Raw genomic sequence first — 19,792 nt, 5'->3', positions numbered from 1 at the left:
GCAGCACAAGCCTCTTCTAGAAACCAGAAGGCAGAGAGGCCACACGTGGCCCTCTAGTGAAGGGAAACAGGGTTGGGATGCTTTGAACATTTGAGCAAGTTACCTAACTTCCTTAATATTCTTTGCTTCCCTGTAAAATGGGAATTCTTTTTTGAAGTTGGGGGAGTTGGAATGAATCTAACAGTGCCCATCTTGTTCGGTTATTATTGTGAGAGAACTGTTGGGTGTATTGCCTGCTGCATAGTATGTGCTGAAAATTATCTGTTCTCCTTCTTCTTATGCAACCTCAGAGTTTTCAGAGTTGTAGGAATCTTCCTAAATGCTGAGGAGGGTCTGGCAGAGATGGAAGTGGTAAGCAGACCACCAGACTGCTCCACTTCGTCCATGTTCCAGTTCAGTGGCCTCAAAGAATTGTAGAATCCAAACTGTCTGTTGGTTTCTTTGGTTAACAAAGTTAAGTCAAAGGATAATTTGTGCTGTTTTTTAAATTTTTTTTTTAAAAAAGGAAGAAATGTTTTATGAGGTGGTCTGCTTAGTTTTAATGGAGAGAAAGTCTTTCAACATGTTTCCCATTTTCTCAAAATAAATGATGTGTGGGACAACCCTAATTCCAGACTTCCCAGGATTTTAGATATTTCACTGTGTTCCTAGACTCTTTTCTGTTTTCCTAATCATGGTAATTTACTGGATGTTCCAAGTTTGTACTGACTCCAAAACAGAGTCTCTCCTACCTGTGAAGTGGTGCTGAAAAAATTTCTCTCCCAGCCCCTGGAAAGTATAGCAATTGTCTTAGACAGGGTGAAACTTGCAAGTGGGAACTTGAAAAGGGGTCTTGTATTCCTGCTACAATGGAGTGGTAGATTGGTAGTTAATCATCTAGGATACAAGGTAGGAAGAATGCATCTTAGAGCTCCCTTTCTGGTTATTGGCAATATTGCTTTCATGTGTGATTTTCTGTGCTGGTGCTGCTGCCTTGGTTTTGGGTTCACTTGCTCTTTCTTTTGTTTGTGTTAGGTATCAGCAGCTGGAGGAGGCGTCAGCCAGCCTCCGGGAGCGGATCAGACACCTAGATGACATGGTGCATTGCCAGCAGAAGAAAGTCAAGCAGATGGTCGAGGAGGTAAGCCCTTGTCAAGGATCATAGGCCCAGGATTGCTTCCTGCGGTGCAGACACTTCAGCCGCAGAGCCAGATCCGACTCAGCTCAGTCTCCTGTGGCTCAGTAGTGAACTTGCTCAAGCCACAGCTGTTTTGACCCAGGGGAGAATCTCCTCATATGTCCCCCAGTGATTATACCTCCAAAAAATGGCTGTCCCCAGATGAAAGGCTTGCCATTAAGAAAGCTATGAAGTGCATTCATAAGTTTACCCACCTACACAGGACAGCAATATCTGCCCTTTGCAGGTGCCTGCAACTCAGGACCAAAGGGTGTGACAAGAACAGATTACTTCAACTCAGGGGTTGCACCCCCAGAACATACCTCCCCTGTTATTGCTCTTGTCCTTTCTCTACTCTCTTTCTTCTCCCATTCCTGTTTCTTTTTCACTTTTTCTCTTTTTTACCATCATTTTTTCTCCTTAACTATCTAATGGGAAACCAAGTTATAGGCTTATTAAATGCTGGAGATAGTTTACTATCCCGTTTTTCTAAATAAAAAAAAAAACAAACAAACCAAAAACCAGGTAAGTTGAACATTTCTGCTTCTCTAAGAAGAATAAAATTTCTTTGAACTTGTGTAACTGTAACCTATCTCTTGCTGTGGTGATGCTGCATAGGAAAAAGTCTGTGCTGTATTTTTCTTGCTGTAGCTCAGTGGGTTAAGGATCTGATCTTGTCACTGCTATGGCTCTGATTACAGCTGTGGTGCTGGTTTGATCACTGGCCCTGGAACTTCCATATGCCATGGGCACAGCCCCCCCCCCCAAAAAAAAATCAGATAGAAAAAAGAACAGTTAGGGAGTTCCCGTCGTGGCGCAGTGGTTAACGAATCCGACTCGGAGCCATGAGGTTGCAGGTTCGGTCCCTGGTCTTGCTCAGTGGGTTAAGGATCTGGCATTGCCATGAGCTGCGGTGTAGGTCGCAGACAAGGTTTGAATCCCGTGTTCTGTGGCTCTGGTGTAGGCTGGTGGCTACAGTTCCGATTAGACCTCTAGCCTGGGAACCTCCACATGCTGCAGGAGTGGCCCTAAAGACAAAAAAGAAAAAAGAACAGTTAGTACTATAACAGGGTTATAAGAATTCCCTAGGGTCTAATTCTCTAACTTGCAAAGAAAGTTTTAGATTTAATTAAACATTTGGTCAGCAGAGGAAAAACTGAAAAAAAAAGTTTCCTTATATTAGACACAACTCTGAAAAGTTATCTGTTAATGAATTACTTGAATTAAAAGTATATCTACTTATAATAAATAGCATATACATATGACAGACAAATAGAAGATTAAACATGTATTTAGCTTATTAATCTCTAAAATGTTGGTGCTGTGAGTGAGGTTAAGGTCAGGGAATTGTGAGAATGGGGAAGGACACCTTTTTTTAATTGCGTATAGGCGAAACATACATGTTAGATAAAATCTGCTCCCAGAGTGAGAGATCCAGTCATGCAGCGCTGAATCCCATGGTTGGCTCGTATGTCAGTCCCAGGGAGCCATAGAATAAGAAAATGGGGAACAAAGGCTCAGAGGAGCAATCCACCAGCAACTTGGCAGTCCCCTGGCACAGCCAGCAGCAGGAATGGGGAGGTTCTGCCCCACAACAGCACTGGGTAGATGTCAGGAATGTGTTTCCCAAGGCAGAGGGTCGCTGTGTCACAATTAGCATTTCGGGAAACCATGGCCGTCAGATCATAGCTTTTCTGCTTCTGAGGGTCACACACATGAAGTCTGGAACAAGGCTGACCCTCATTTCCCCGAGTGGCTCCTTGACTGAGGAACAGTCTCTCCCCCTTCTCACCACAGGAAGCTGGTCTGCATCGTTTCCTATCTAATATCAGAGAACCAGTGAACCAAACCTCATGTGCTGGTTCTGATTCACTTATCATCTTTAAGGGTTTCCAGTGGGTCTTTTTTAAAAGACGTTTTCAAGTAGTTTAGGATTCTGTTTTCTGATGTCCTTCTGGAATACAATAGACATACCACTTTGAAAGGAGTAGGGGAATATTTATATATGAAAATAGGCAAAGCATAAAAAGATCACTGTCCATGCCTTGCTTTACTCCCTGTGATTTAATATCATCCAGATAAAGCTTCTCTAAGTGCTGGTGATGTGATCTGAAAGATCTAGTCGTTGGAAAGGAGTCACAGGCTGAAACTGAGGATGGCACTGTCAGAGCTGGCACCACCTAAGGGCTGGCTGGGTTTCAACAGCTGGATGGAGACAGGGAAAGAGAGCCTTAATTCTAAATTTAAATTAAAAACTATTTAAGTCAGGTATTAGAATTAATATGTTTGTCCTGGAGTTCCCGTCATGGCTCAGGGGAAGTGAATCTGACTAGCATCCATGAGGGCACAGGTTCAATCCCTGACCTCGACCAGTGATGGGGCATTGCCGTGAGCTGTGGTGTAGTTCACAGACGTGGCTCATATCCTGCGTTGCTGTGGCTGTAGCTGTGGCATAGGCCAGCAGCTACAGCTCGGATTTGACCCCTAGCCTGGGAACCTCCATATGCTGTGGGTGCGGCCCTAAAAAATATATATGTATATGTTTGTCCAGTATACCATGTTGACTCATACAACAAAAAGAAGGTTTAAAATCTCAATTACTGCAGCCATTTTTTTTTTTTTAAGTTAGAAACGTGAAACAGGGATAAATGAGCACATTGAGAAGGATCAGGTTTGAAAGGAGTTGAGAACTCTAGTAATTCAGGGAATGGTTGAAGGAATTGGGCAAGGGATGGCCAGGGAGAAACGTGAGTGTTGAATGCACATCTTAGAAAACGGTCATGGAGAAGAGGGAGTATCTTTTTGTTTGTACTGCAGTGCAAAGGCAGGCTGGAGCCACTGGGTGGCACTTGCAAAGAGGGAAATTTCAGCTTTCTGTTCAACATAAAGAAAAGGTTTCTAATACTGGCTGTACTTACCCCTTAATCGTGGATGCATTTTGTGAGACTATAAGTCTGGAAGAAGCTCCTTATATAAGAATTCTTCTTTATTCTTTACTAGGCTGTGCCTGTTTTTTTTTTTTTTTTTTTAAACCATCTCAGCCTATTCATTAGTTTGCACAATGGGTAAAGTCAGCAAATACACTAAAAGAGTTCAAGTCATTTGGACCAAATTTTGAAAAATCTGGACAACTGAATTAGTCATTTGTGGAATCTTGAATTCTGACTTTAGAAGAGAGGTATATTTCTGTCTGTGAACTCTAGCCCCCTCACCCCAGATAATGAGACAAATTTGACTTGGAAAGAGAGGCAACCTTTACATGTCACCAGTGTTAGGGACAGTTTTCCTTCCCTCACATGAAGTCCGAAAGCTTATCTGTGTGATGGCTTCACACTCCCCAGGGTAGGAATCTGGTCTGTGTCCACTGCTGCTGTCATCTTCGTCCTAATGTCTGGGAAGAAAGTGAGTTTCTGTTGTGTCTCAGGAGGTTAAGAACTCGAGATAGTGTCCTTGAGGATGTGGGTTCAATCCTTGGCCTCGCTCAGTGGATTAAGGAACTGACATGGCTGCATGCTGCAGTGTAGGTCAAAGATGTGGCTTGGATCCTGTGTTGCGGTGCTTGTAGTTCCTGGCCTGGGAACTTCCATATGCCAAAAGAAAGAGAGAGAGAGAGAAAGAAAGAAAGAAAGAGAAAGAGAAAGAGAGAGAGAGAGAAAGAGATGGACTGTTTTTTTTTTTTTTTTTTTTTTCAGCTCAAAACATCCAAGTATGATTACTCAGGTTCTTAGAATCCTTAATTGCTAGGCAATATATTTACTTCCACCTCAATAGAGTGTCATTTCTTAATAATAATAATGATATACTGGAAAAAAAAAAATGACCGGCCTGGGTTTTGCAGTCCTTAGCTCAATAATGACTTGATTTTCCTTGTGTGGGACAGTATATTTCAGTAAAGATTTGCGCATGTGAGAAGGAGCAGGATGTTCCCTTTTGAAATGAAGGATTAACACATGTCTTATGGGGTTAAATTCACCAAGAAAAGATACAGAGTGTCTTGTGTGAAGAGTGGGAGCAAATACCCCCAGGAGGCTGGCTCTTTGTACCAAATTAAGTCTCCTTTTGTGGTGTATGTCAGGGATTGGTTATCTTCTTCCCATCACTAGTTCTTCTGACTGTTTTTGGATCTGACAAAAAAAAAAAAAAAAAAAAACAAGCCCCCAAATATGCCTCTTTGAGACATTTAAGGATTTGCTAGAAAATTTAGAGAGATTGAAAAAAAAAAAAAAAAACCCCACTTGTGTGGAAATTCACTCATCCATCCATTAACCAAGCATCTGCTGGCACCTTCTCTCTGCTGGGTCTGGGTATCATGGGGGGCGATGCAGATGTGGTCCTGCCCTTGTGGATCTTACCATCTAGTGTTACCTGAGTTCCAGTCATCCTTGCCCTTGGGCTTCGTTCTTCCACTGAAAAGCCAAGTTAGGACTAGGTCCTCTGTCTCTAATCAGACTGAGTTCTTTAGTTGTCCTTAAAGAAAGCAGGAGGTCAGGGAGGAGCACAAGGCTGGAAGGACTCTGTAGCCAGAGCAGTGAACAGCTGACACATCTTTAAGTGTTACTTCTTCAGCCAACAGGACGTTCACACCTCTTTACCTATTCTCATCAAGGCTCAGTCTTCTGCCAACCAAAGCAGCTTTCTGCAGGAAAGCAATTTAAAGAATTTAAATTCTCTCCATCCCGAGAATTTTCCATTTTGTATGGATTGGCCATTTGTTAGCACACAATTTATTTTTAAAATTCTTGTGTGCTGAAATGTACAATGCAAAAGTACATTTTTGCCAAACACCCTGTGTTTAGATGGTTCAGAGTGATCTCCATCACTGATAATTAGCCCAGTGAGGGTAGGGGAAAGGAGCCGGGGCACTGAGCCCATAACCCTAACCCACTCAATTGAACTGTTTCCAGATCATGTCCCACGAGCTCTTCTCCAGATTTAGTCTTCGGCTCTTTGGAAGATGACAAAATAGTAGCCTGCTCTGGGTTGGAAGCAGTTCCTTTGATTGTTCGTGGTTAGAAGAACACTTGTACTCTCTCTGCTGGGAAGAGGTGGCATGTATCTGTGATGAGCTGATGAACAAAACACGAAGGAACATGCTATTGAAAGGAAAACACGGCCATGTAGGGCCTTCATTTGTGGAAGCACCTACATACTGTAACCTCAACTTTTACAGCTTCACACTGCAGAGTCAAGAGAGCTCAAAGATCCACAGAGTATTTTTAGAAACATGGGTTCCTAGACATCAAAGAAGGAACTGCAATGAAAAATAGCACTAAAAAATATTTAAGAAAGTTTCAGGTGGAGTCTGGTTCCAAGATCTTGGAAAATGAAGCCTTATTTATGGAAAAGCTTCCAAGGACACTTGCTAAAGAGATGGGAAGCAGGCTTGAAGAACTCCAGTGCTCCAGAATGAAGTACTCCCGACCAGATCACACCCCAGAAAATACAAAAGCAGCCACGTGTCCACATAGTTTGATTATATTTGTGTGTGGAAGGTGGCCCTGAGGATGTCCTTTGTGAATGGAGATCAACAGCGCTAGTCAACTTGGCACTCTTCTTGAAGAAATGTACGAATTGCTTCTATCACCATGAACAGATAGTTCAACTCACTTCATGAAAAGAAGAAGTATATCTAATGAAAATAGAAATATGTTCGACTAAAATATGTCAAAGTGAAATATCCTCCATGTATGCTTTATTTTTAGAGAGGTCTTCTTGAGACAGCCGTAAGTGCTGATATCTCTTCATAACTAAACAGTTGCTGAGAATTGTAGTAGCAGTAGAGCAAGTGGTAAAAATAGTCAATGGGTGGTATTAGCCTAATAATAATGATGTGAGTTTATTAAGGGGCTGGGTGTCACTTGGACATTGGGCAGTTTTCTACACCCACCACTTTTCCATGGCAAAGTGGCAGGTAGATCCTTTCTTGTCATTAGCTGTCTTTGGTCAAACTTTCACTTAGATGCTTCTGCCCAGCTGAAGCAAGTAGGCAGTGGATGGGGAAGGAAGCTGATGAATAGCTTCCCACATTAGAAATGAACTGTAAATGCAGTTTACTTATGCCAGTGTCCTGTATGAATGCAGATCCCCATCTACTTTACTGGGTTTCCAGATTTCTGCTGGGGAGTTTTGAATCATATTTAAGAATCACTTGAGATGTCACTCTGGTATAGGGACTGCACTGTTTATAGGGATATCTGCTGACTTCTAGAGAAAGTGGGTCACCAGTGGGGGCCTCTCTCCCAGGATTGTGTGCTTTCTCCCTGCCCTTGAGGTCCTTCTCTCTTTGGGGCTATGGACAGGAGCTAGAGGCCAGATAGGCCTTATGCTACGGGACAGAGAGTGAGTGACGTGCCTGGGCTATCTGCAGGACCATGAGAGTGCCTCCTAAATGTTGTGCCCTATATGCCCCATGCCCTTCCCCCTAGGCTACATGCTGGTTCCTAGGCTAGTTGGGGCTCTCCTTACATCTGGGTCACCTGCCTGACAGGACCTCCTTCCACCTGCTCCTCGCTGCCTTTGCCTGAGTCCCTCAATTCACCCCTTCCTGCAAGGACTGTAATATGGTGTGAACTTGACTTACTGTATCAAATATGAGTTAGATTCTCAAATCCTGCCCCACCTGACTCCACACTACCACCCCATCATCCCCCTCCCTCTCCCTTAACTGGATCCTTAGCCTTGGGCTCTTATTAAGGCTGTAATTTGTCTCAGGGCCACTCACACCCCCACCCAAAGGAGACAATGCTCAAAAGTTGAGGCCAAATTTATTTACAGTAATTGCAGATATTACAGTTTGCAGTTCTGTTGTTTAACATTGTATTATCCACTTTAGATGCTTTATCTAAAATGAAGTTTTTAGGAGGTATCAGAAAGCTCACATGGGTGCAAACCTTTTTTTCCTCTGCATTATAGAAATGTCATAGGTTCATTGTAGGACATGTACTGATTAATGTATTTGTGACTCAAATTGTCCTTTCAAGGGAAAAGGGCTTTTCTTTGTAAATGTCATTGAACTCACTTTCTGTTTGTTGAAATTGTTTCTCATTGGTCTGAAATGTTTCTCGGAGACCTAGGTGCTCACACTCTGAACATAGTGGGTTTGCGTGGCTGTGCTCCGATCCAGGTAACTACCAGCTGGTGAGTGTTTCTCGTATTTCAGGGCTATGCATAGAGACCTCACATCCCACGCTAACCCTTTGTGGGAAACCATTATTACCACCATTTTTTAAGTACAGCAAATCAAGACTTAGAATTTTAAAAAATAGTAGCCAGCAGTCTCTCCAGAAGGGATGATGGTGCTTGGTCCACACCCAGATTTTTGACTCCAAAGCCAGCCTTGTTCTTTGCTTATTATTATTTTTTTTAATAATTGGGGGAAGTGTAAATAATAGTAACTTATGGAGAATGATAAAAATTAAACTTACGTACTCCCTTTCTAGAATTAACAGATGTTCATTTTGAAACTTAAGCATGTTTTAAGATTTTTTTCTAAATAAAACATTATAGACAAAAAAGTTCTTACTTTACCCTTCCCAGGCCTTATCTTTTTCCTTCTCACTCCCACCACCAACCTGACCCACTGCCTTCTTCAGAGGCAGTTTGGCTTCTACCCAGACCATATTTCTTTGCTTTTATTAGACATATATGTGTTTCTTGTCAGTATATAGCTCAGTTTCTATGTTTTAAAAAGTATGTACATTTTTATTTGTAATATGTAAATACATTTTATTGTATATATTTCACAACTGACTCTTTTTTCCAGTTTTGTTTTTGAGATTGTTACATATAGATTTAAGTTATTCAGATTAATGGCCATCTAATATTCTTTTACCTGAATATATTGTAATATGTCCTGTTGATAGGTATTTAGCTTCTTTCCAGTTTTTTATTCTTTTGCAAGCAATGTCGTACATCTCTGTGCTTCTCTGGGGAGGAATACTCGGGAGGAGTTGCCAGGGCCTGAGGTTGGCACAGCTTCCCCTCTGCTGGGTATTTCCTTCTTGTTCTCCAAGCATACATGTCATGTACGAGGAACAGATTTCTCCATGTCCTCACCACCTCTTGGTACCGTTGATGGTAATTTTAGCCAGTGGTGAAATAGTATCTCTCTGTCTTCATTTTAATTCGCATCAGCCTGATAACTGCTCATTCCAACCAGTGAGATTGAGCCTAAGTTTACTGACCAATCAGGCTCCCATTCCTCTGAATTAGTTGTTCCTACTTTTGTTCATTTTTCTGTTTGGTTGCTTTTCTTTTTTCCTGCTGATATGTAGGAACTCTGTAAACAGCCAATATTAGTCATCTATCAAAAATATTTGAACAGTGTTATCTTCTCCTAGTCAGTGGTTTCCATGTGTTTATATATGGTATTTTGTATTATATACACTTGTCAAATTTTCGTATAAAGTTATCCATCTTCTTGTGTGTCTCGTGTGTTTGTCAAAAGTTTTAGAGTTTTGTTTTTCACCTTCAGGTCTGTAATTCCACCCCCTCCCCTACATTCTTACCCATCATTCTCTTCCTTATCCTATTTTCTTCCATAGCACTTATTATCTTGTAATATATCTTACACTTACCTGTTTTGCTTATTTATTTGTTGTCTATTTCCCTCCACTAGAATGTAAGCTCCCTAAGGGCAGTGTCTTTTGTCTGTTTTATTCATGGCTATATTCCTGATACTTCGAATAGTCACTGGCATATAGCAGGTACTCAATAAATATTTGTTGAACAAATAAAGAATAATCCATATGCATATGGAATTTATTGTTTTTGTATATAATATGAATAGAGCTTTTACCATTTTTTTTTTTTTTTTTTTTTTTTTTTTGCTCTTGGAAAGCTTGCTTCTCTAACATCATGTATTGGAGTAGTCCATCCTGCTCCCACTGATTTTTCTCCTTTATCAAGAGTTGTTTCCCTTGCACCACTGTCTTTATGTATTCTTGTTCCCCTGCCTTTTTGTCTGCAGAAAACACAGTTCTTACACACAGCACTGGGTGGGAACAGGGGTAATGAAGAGCTAGATCCAACTTGTGGAGAGTTCGGTGATGGGTTAATCAGTGAACATTTAAGAAGCACTTTTTATGAACCAAATCTAAAAATGGATATGAGCCCTCGAAGCCTTCAAAGGACTTTCTGGTTGACATTAAAACTTTTTTTTTTTTTTTTTTTTGCTTTTTTTAGGGCTGCACCCACAGCACAAGGAGATTCCCAGGCTAGGGGTCTAATCAGAGCCATAGCTGCCGGCCTAAACCACGGCCACAGCAACGCCAGATCCGAGCCACATCTGTGACATACACCACAGCTCATGGCAATGCCAGATCCTTAACCCACTGAGGGAGGCCAGGGATCGAACCCCAAACCTCATGGTTCCTAGTTGGATTCGTTTCTGCCGAGCCACAGTGGGAACTCCTGATATTAAAACTTTTTTATAACTCAAGGCAGAATGTAAGCATTAAGCAGGGGAATGAGCTGTATTCTGGGGGCACAGAAGCTGGAGAACATAGTGCTTAAGTTTGTAGGTTTAAAGTAAATTAAATCTGACTTTGCATCTTGCCTCTACTCTTGACTGGGCTTTATGTCTTGATCAAGTTATTAATCCTCTCCAACATTTAGTTTCCTTATCAAAAAAATGGGAATGATGATAATAGTACCTCCTTCAGAGGTTGCTGGTTGACGGAAAGAATGTACACTAAGGGCATAGCTCAGTCCTGTCGGTGTTCACCAATTCTCATGTGGGTGGAGAGTCTTTGGGGAGGAGGTGATATTTGACCAGGTCTTGCAGGCTAGGTTAGATGTTTCTAGGCAGGGATTGAGTGGGTGCAAAAGGACATGTCAAACAAGATATAAAATAAAAAAACCAAAACATGGAGGCCAGAAATTATAGGGTGGGTTCAGGGAACGTTATTCTAGTTTGACTGGTTTGTAGGAGGGAGTCATAATGAAGAGACCAGGCATATAGCTTGGGACTAAGATTATCAGCAACATGGTGTGGCGGAAACGAATCCGACTAGGAACCATGAGGTTGCAGGTTGGATCCCTAGCCTTGCTCAGTGGGTTAAGGATCCAGCGTTGACATGAGCTGTGGGTGTAGGTCACAGATGTGGCTCAGATCCTGCATTGCTATGGCTGTGGTGTAGGCTGGCAGCCATAGCTCTGATTGGACCCCTAGCCTGGGTACCTCCATGTGATGTGGATGCAACCCTAAAAACTCAAATAAATAAATGAATAAATAAAAACACTATCAACAACAGACCAAGAAAGTGTCCTTTAGTACTCTGCTTCTAATTCCTCTGTGGCTCCCTAGTGCCTGATCCAATCTGAGCCCCAGAGGGATGCCTCTGGCAGGGGGTTCTTGGCCAGTAGGAGAGGAGAGGGGCAGGAAGGGCAGCTGCAGGGCCCCCAGGATTGTCCTGGCCTGTGTAGGTAAGGGTCCATGTTCCAGGGTACTCGAACTTTAGGAACTTTTTTTTAAACTACCATATTTTTTAGCATGACCTTTGTGCTTGGTATGGAGTTGGGTGCTTCCATATACAGACCTATCTCAGAGATATTGCAGGTTTGGTTCCAAACTACCACAATAAAGCAGGTATCACAGTAAAGAGAATCACATGAATATTTTGGTCTCCCAGTATGTATAAAAGTTATGTAGTCTCTTAAGTGTGCAGTGGCATCATGTCTAAAAAGACAATGGACATATCTTTATTAAAAACACTTCATTGCTAAAACAAAATGTTTACCCATCATCTAAGCCTTCAGTAAATTCTAATCTTTTTGCCAGTGGAGGATTCAAAATACTGTAAGAATTATCAGAATGTAACACAGAGATACAAAGTGAGCAAATGCTATTGGAAAAATGGCACTGATAGACTTGCTTTGAGCAGAGTTGCCACAGACCTTCCATTTGTGGAAAATGCATTATGTGTAAGGTGCCATAAAGTGAGTGTGATAAAACGAGGTGTGCCTGTACATTCTCACTGTTTAGCTTGAAATGGTTCTTCCCCGGATTCCTGTTCAGTATATGGTCTTCTGTTTCTGGTTCTGCATCCATCCAGGGCAGGGCAGGAATGGAGACGCTTAAAGCACCCTCTGCCCCTTCAGCATCCCATCTTCCTCTCCAGTCACAGAGAAGAACAGCCTGAAGTCTTAGGGCCCCAGCAAATCCTTTGTAAAAGAAGCCGTTATCTGCCAGTATTCTTCCCTACCTGGCTTCATCTCCAGGCAGCACTGCTGAGAGACGTTGTCCTTACTGGGAGGATGGAGGCCAGCCTGTGGAAATCAGGGTGGTGTGAACGAACCTCATCATCAGAGATGAGGGTTTAGATCTCAGCCCTGCCAGCATCGAGCTCTAGGGTGACCAGCTGTCCTGGTGTGCCTATGAATGAGATGGTTCCTGACACATGAGACCAAAACCTGGAAAGTTCCGGCAAGGTGGGATGAGCTGGTCACCTCTTGAGTCCTGTGGTCTGAACCTTCCCCCTCACCCCATCAGCAGATGGCAGGTGCATCAGATCTCTGGGTAGGTGGGAGGACCACACATCACCTTTCCTGTTCCCTATTGCACTCACTTGTATGTTTCTCTCTCTGTTCACTGCTTTACCTGGGTATTTGTTCTCTGCAAGTGGAGACCAGGTCTTCCTGGCTCACTGCTATGCTCCTGGGATCTAGTACTGGGCCCAGTGCAGAGGTGGTTATGGCCAATTGTTGAGGAATGAGTGAACAACGAAACTCTAGGAACCCCAGTTTCCTCGTCTATGGGGATGATGAATCTTAGGGTTGTTTCTGAAAATAATGAGCTAAGCCAGCAAAAGCCCTGGTACCCAGGACACCCCTTTTTCTCCCTTCCCAGTGAATGCATGCAGACTGGAAAGCCAGTTTCTTCATCCTTCCCTCATGTTTATAGTTCAGTCGTCTTCAGGTACCCAGAAGAGTCAGGGTGCTGTTCCTTGTTAAACAGAAGTTGGGTTATCTTTAATATAAGAGAGAAATCAAACCAAATTAGATTATTTTACCTCAGAAGCTAGTTTCAACGGATCCTTTTGAATGGTATAGTTCTATTATTATATATTACTTCAAACTTAATAGAAAAAAATTGATTAAAATGTGTGCCCTGTTCATATCTGGCCTGGCTGAATGCCACAAGACACATTAATTGAAAATGAATCTCCCCAAACCCAATCAGGCATCATGAAGATGAAAAATGTACCTTTTTTCCCTCCGTTCCTTCATTGATTTTTCATTTTCCCCACTCAGAGCTTCATTTAGCAATTTTTCAGTTTCATTTTGTTGTGGCCTTAATTCATTCCCTTCACTACCCCCGCCCCGCCCCAATGAGATAATGTACCATTTTCCTTGTCCTTTTAAAACTGTTCTTTCCTGCTGCATTAGTGCAGGGAGGATCCTGAATTTGTCATGTCTCTTTGCCTTATTATTTTTTAGGAAAAGAGGGTAACGTCATTATTTTTAAAATTTTTACTGTGTTTTTTTTTAATCAAAGACAACGCACCTAAAAATACATAACTATGAAATTACAGTGTTACAACACTTCTAGAATAGAATAGAGAAAAAGTGTAGCAAAAATGAAAAACATTTTCAGAGGAAGATATAAAATATCAGTTATTCTCATTTTATTTTCATGTTTTTCATGGTGAGGTATTTGGGGAGCAAACACGATTTCTGTTTTGCTAAGGGAAATGGAGAAAACTATCAGATCACAAAAGGTTGAGTTGAAAACAAGGCTGTGTCCGGGAAAGAGGGAGCTGAGGGAGGTGACTAAAACCCTGCGGGAGTTGTAGAAAGTTCTTGACTGTCTGGTGCCGTCTGTGCCCCAATCAGATCACTGAATCCTTGGATCGCTAGGGATTTTGAAAACAGTAATGGGGATCTTCAAGTTACCTTCCTGTCAAATTTTCCAATAATCCAGTATCATACATTTCTCACCAAACATCTAGAAGGATTCACATTCAGGAATCCTATTGCTTTACTTTGACCTAGAATTCAGAGCGCAGTTATCTCGTTCTGACTCCTTTTAACTGTTTTGATTGGCAGTTATCCATCTTTGGAACATTTTCAATGGGAAAATGAATTCTTTATCAATGCATTTTAAAGTAGAAAGGCTTGGAGTTCCCGTTGTGGCACAGTGAAAAGGAATCTGACTAGGAACCATGAGGTTGCAGGTTTGGTCCCTGGCCTCGCTCACTGGGTTAAGGATCTGGCGTTGCCATGAGCTGTGGTGTAGGTCGCAGATGCAGCTCAGATCTGGCATGGCTGTGGCTATGGCTGTAGCATAGGCTGGCGGCTACTGCTTCAATTGGACCCCTAGCCTGGGAACCTCCATATGCCGTAGGTGTGGCCCTAGAAAAGACCAAAAAAATAAATAAAATAAAGTAGAAAGTCTTTTAAAATAAGAGTCTTTTAAAAAGAATAACAAAGTAGAGTGTTAGTGGTAAAGGTTTGGAAACTTCTTTAATGTGTCAGGTGTCACAATAGGCGTGCCTACACCCTGATTTTGAATAAAAGCCCTCACCCCCTGATTTTGAATAAAAGTGTTTTAAATGGTTACTCTTAAAACTAGAATGAAAACAGAATAAAACAAATTTCAAAGAAAATAAGCAATAATATCACAAACCTAATTTGGATTTTAAAAATCATATTCCCTTACCCTTATAAGATTTTAAACGATTGAATTCAATGGGAGCATCAGTTTTAATGTGCCTTCTGATATCATGCTCCATTTCAGTGTGTCTCTTGGTACATAAGGCATTTTCAGATACATGTATGTTATCATTTGCCAACTGGTAAGAAAAAATACCCCAAAGCACAGTTTCTTAAAAAACGATATCAAATGATAGTATTTAATACTTGTTTGCTGCTGCATGTCTTATATTCATTCATTTCTTGCCACATCCCCAACCTCAATATTGAGTTATGTTTCATGAGTCTTGCACAATTGGGTACTATTCGCATCATTCTAATTATAGGGCTGTATCACATTCTGACATCTAACACGAAATGACCCGTGTCCTACATGTCTGTCACTAATGGAAAAAAAAAAAAAAAAATTCCAGGAAGCTGAAAAGGCTCGAACCTGCTGGGTTGCTCTGAATCCCTAACAAGACCTTACTAAATTTTTGTACAGTTTCATTTCAGTCTGGTTGACATACAAGCTCTTTTTGAAGGAAATTGGCAGGGATCTTTTCACTATAGGAATCTATTTCCAAAGCAGTTTATAAAAATGTGTGGATTGATAGGGGTGATTTCACCTCCTAGGAGGACTGCTCTTTCATATAATGAGATCATTGATACACTAAACATCTGTTCCGTGTGGGTTCTGTGTCTGATGAAGGGGAAGGAAGTAAGCAAAGGGTGGTAGTGGCAGGGATGGGTCCTACTAGGGGTTTGCTGGAAGGGCTGAAATGGGACAGAGCAGAGAGCCCCACAACCAGCCTGAAGGACTTGGGAAGGGCTGGCCTGGGAGGTGACTGTTGAGTATTTCCTAACAGCAGAGTTCCTGGTACAGAAGGGGATGGAGGGTGGGAGGCTCCACTGGTGAAGGCACAGCCTATGCAAAGGCCTGGAAGCAGGACCATTGTACGTCCACAGCAGGCTGAGAGGATGGAGTGGCTTTTCTGCAGTGTTCATTGTGGGGCTGGGCAGGCATGAAAGGATGCTGCGGAGATAAAGTGGGACCAGAGCAGAAGGTCTTGTGTCCACACTAGGGAGTTTGAACATTAGAAGCTTGGGAGGGTTTGAAGAGAGTGCTAGCTTCAGCATCTCTGGGGTTAGGGCCTGGATGTGATGGCTCCTCCAGGTTATTCCAGTGTGTGGCTGTGCTGAAGAGGAAATACTTTGCTCAAACCATCTATGCAGGTAACTCAGTTGTAGTTAATGTGAAGAAAAGCTGCTATCAGTTTTAAGAAACTAGATGACCTCCCAGCCTCTGCCATAAATATCAAACTAACCTATAGTCTTAGACACCCAACATCCTGCATGATCCGTTAGGCTGCAAGACATATCTTCAGTTTGAGTTACAAAAACCATGCTAATGAAGACCAAAATTAATCATCTGTTCAATGCGTTAACATCAGTAAAAAGGTTCTAGATTTTACCAAGACGGGTTTATTCACTATGTTCTATAAGTTTGATATTTAAATTTAACTGCCGTGACAAGATTACATTCTTGGAAAGTAAGATAGCAGCATTCATTTTCTAAATCTCATCTGATTTCTCATTTCTTAATGTCTTGACCTGAGCCTGGTACATTGGGTCATTTACCACCACCTGGTGACAGCTAGATTTAAATGCAGCTTCATGAAGTGTCCTTAAACCTCTTGAAGGTCGGATTTACAAGCTTATGAGTCAAGAGCTACCCAAATAGGCAAAAGTACCAAATAGATTTCACTAGCATACTGGCTACATAGTTTCCTGGATTTGGGGGTGCCCCCAACTTTGCAGGGTGCTTTAGAGGTTCATCTAGGCCCCTAAGAGTCTGATCCACACAACTTTGCCCCTGAAATCTAAGGGGTAGATTGCTTAGAGATAATGGATGGACAGATCTGTTGATCAATTCATTCAATATCTGAGAATATGAAGATGACCAAGGACTGGGCTCTAAAGAAGCTGATAGTCTAGGGAGAGAGAAATAGTAGTAGCTAATTTGAGTGTGTATCGTTCCAGATCTGATAGGAGACAGTATTTGAAGGCTCTTTGAAGTTGGCATTGAGAAACAATAGCATTTTCCACACAAACGTGTGACTTAGGTATTGTGGAAAAGAGTCAAAGGTTTGGGAGTCCAGTGTTACCTCGAACATGAGCAAACCCAGAAGGATGAGACTCTTCTTATTTTAGAAACTGTGGGCCTCACTTGGAAGAAGTCAGGGGATGTGCTCCAGGAGGAGACCCCCGGGGTAGGGGAGTAAATTGGGAATCAGTCTCTAAGCACCCTTTCTCTGTAATCTGAACAAGTCAGCCCCGGCCACAGAATATACTGTGCAGGATGCTTCTGTGAGAAATGCTTGAGGATGAAAGCAAGGGCATTGCACAGCATTTGTTTTTAGCCAAAAGGCACAATTGCTTCCTGAGGCATCATTTGCTGAAAACACTTGAGCCTTGTTGTTGGAAGTTGCAGATCCCCCACATCCTCGATACTGTTCTTTTACTCCAGAACCAGCTCACAGTTCTCCCCTCAGCTCTCTCTCCATGTGATGTCTGTGTCTTGTATTTATTTCTAAAGCTAAAATCTAGTGGCAGAGATCAGAAGAATCCTCTCTGTCTCTTTCTGTGAGCTGTTCACTGAAAGTCATTACCCCTCATCTCTTGCTGTCCTGACTCACAGACCACTCTGATATTTCAGAGATGGTGAAATAGTGTGTGTGAAGTCACTTTTTTTCTTTTTTTTTTTTTTTGCTTTTTAGGGCCGCACCCATGGCATATGGAGGATCCCAGGCTAGGGGTCGGATCAGAGCTACAGCTGCCGGCCTACACCACAGCCATGGCAACACATGATCTGAGTTGCATCTGTGACCTAGGCCGAAGCTTGTGGCAATGCCAGATCCTTAACCCGCTGAGCGAGGCCAGGGATCGTGGATATTAATTAGTTGGGCTCCTTACCACTGAGCCGCAACAGGAACTTCCTGAAGTCACTTTTTATGTAATTTGATGAACTAGTACCCCTGAACTTCTTAAAACATTTCAGTTAATTTCAGCACATATTTTGCCCATCATTTAAAGATTTTAAAAGTCAATTTAAAAAAAAATCTGAACACTATAAGAAGGAATGAAAAAGGGACACTGAAGCAATGATTTTTGAAAATTACTCCTTCAAAAATTGAAGGAAATTTAAACAAATTTAGTTTTGCCTATAATCCTATCCCAACCCTAGAATGATTTCATTTCTTTAACTTCTCTTCCAGTTTTTACTTTCACATTGTAAACTTTTGTTTTTCTATCCCTCCAGGTTTTCTTGTAAACACTTTTCCATTTTGTAATGCATTTGTTTTTAATGTTTGTGTAATATATTCCATCACATTGATATTCTGCAATTTATTACCCATTCCTTTAGTGCTGGACATTAAGGTTATTTCCATTTTCTCTCTATTATAAATAATAGGAGCAAGAACATCTTTGTATATATAGCTTTTTTCCTACATCTGAATTATATCCTTAGGATAAATTCCCAGGAGTGGGATTAGTGGGTCAAAGGGTATGAACAGCTTTATGGCTCTTAATATTTATTGCCGAATTGCCCAAAGGGTCATTCTAATTTACAATGCCACCTGCAACACATGAGAGTAGCTGTCTCTCCAGCCCTTCCAACACGATTTCTTCAGTCAGTAGTTTTGGGCAAATTTAATAGGTATCACAGGCTATCCAGTGACTGTTTTTAATTGTTAATTTAAAAAATTATTATCAACATTGGATTTTTTCTCTTAAGTGTGTTTCTTATTGTAGTCTGTTCTGTATGGTTTGCTTTTCATGTTGGAGTGTTTTTTTTTTTTTTGACATCAGGTAGAATTTAAAATATTTTATTATGAAAATGTCAAATTCACTCAGGACAAAGAGGGTAATGATGAGTCATTTCCCAGATTCAATAGACAGCACGATTTGGCCACATATGCCTGTCTACACCTTCTTTTCCTTTTATTTTTCTCCTTTGTGCAGTTATTTCAAAGCAAATCCCTGACATTCTGCATGTTTCCTGTATATTTCACTGTGCATCTCTAAAGCATGTGGACTTGTTCTTCTTAATCATAGTGCTATGATTAACAAAACTGATAATGTCTTGGTCCTATTTAATTCCCATCTGCAGTAAAATTTTCTAAAATGTCTTTTTATGATACTTTGTTCCAACCAGCATACAGAGTGGTCCACTGTGTTTGGTTGTAACATTTCTAAAGTCCTTTAATCTAGAGCATGCACTCTTTACTCCCTGCCCCACGCAAGTGGACCCCCACCCAGTGACTCATTGCAGGAACCAAGTCAGTCATCCTATAAAAGGTCCACATTCTGAATTTGATGTTTTGTTTACCTGTCAGCTTGATTAGATTCCATTTCAACTTTGTGTGTGTGTGTTGGGTGGCAGGTGGAGGTGAGTATACACCATGAGTGGTGCTGTGTGATGCATTCCGTGTTGCTCTGGGGCACACGATGTCTGGTAGTCCCGCTTTGGGTGATGCTGAGGCCAATTGTGGATTCGGGTGGTGACAGCCCACAGGACAGCTGTGATGTCCCTCACCAGCTTTGCCTTTGCTGTTTCGTCTCTCCATGGAGGTTGCTTGAGTCAGTTATTTCCTAGGGACCTCGAAGTGCTGATTTTCGGATTCTCTCATTCCTTTCCCACTCATTAACTGGAATTCTTCTGTAAAGTAAAATTCTTCCATCATAAACTAGCACTTTTTAGCAGTCTCAACATGCAGTTTGTACAAGTAAGGCTGGATCAGTGCTTTATTCTTTTCGCTACATTTCCAGCTTTCTAGGTAAGAAGTTGGTTTCTCTGTCATTTCCAATGAGTTGTTCCTGCTGCTTTGTTTTGTTTTTGTTTTTTATGAATTATAAAATACTCAGGGTTTTAAAAATATGTATTCCATGCATTTTACTCAATTACCCTATTCTTCTTGATGCTTGAATCATCTCATCTTT

The 19,792-nt window shown here is 41.5% G+C and overlaps 1 protein-coding gene across 2 annotated transcripts in view; it reads left to right on the top strand.

The window, feature by feature from the left end:
• Positions 1-19,792, top strand: part of MYZAP (myocardial zonula adherens protein) — a 98,797-nt gene that overhangs the window by 50,472 nt on the left and 28,533 nt on the right. Inside the window, exons 10-11 of one of the 2 annotated variants that reach the window (XM_021094634.1) lie at positions 1,015-1,120; positions 6,061-9,434. In XM_021094634.1, coding sequence (XP_020950293.1) covers positions 1,015-1,120; positions 6,061-6,114 — 160 coding nt within the window. In that variant the 3' untranslated portion in view covers positions 6,115-9,434. Of the gene's footprint in view, positions 1-1,014; positions 1,121-6,060; positions 9,435-19,792 lie in introns of those variants that run through there. The other variant, XM_021094625.1, reaches the window with a different exon arrangement.

This window comes from Sus scrofa, chromosome 1 (genome assembly GCF_000003025.6).
Source record: "Sus scrofa isolate TJ Tabasco breed Duroc chromosome 1, Sscrofa11.1, whole genome shotgun sequence".
NCBI classification, from domain to species: domain Eukaryota; kingdom Metazoa; phylum Chordata; class Mammalia; order Artiodactyla; family Suidae; genus Sus; species Sus scrofa.
Note: the sequence above shows the minus strand (reverse complement) of the source record. Positions and strands in the feature narration are given on the sequence as shown.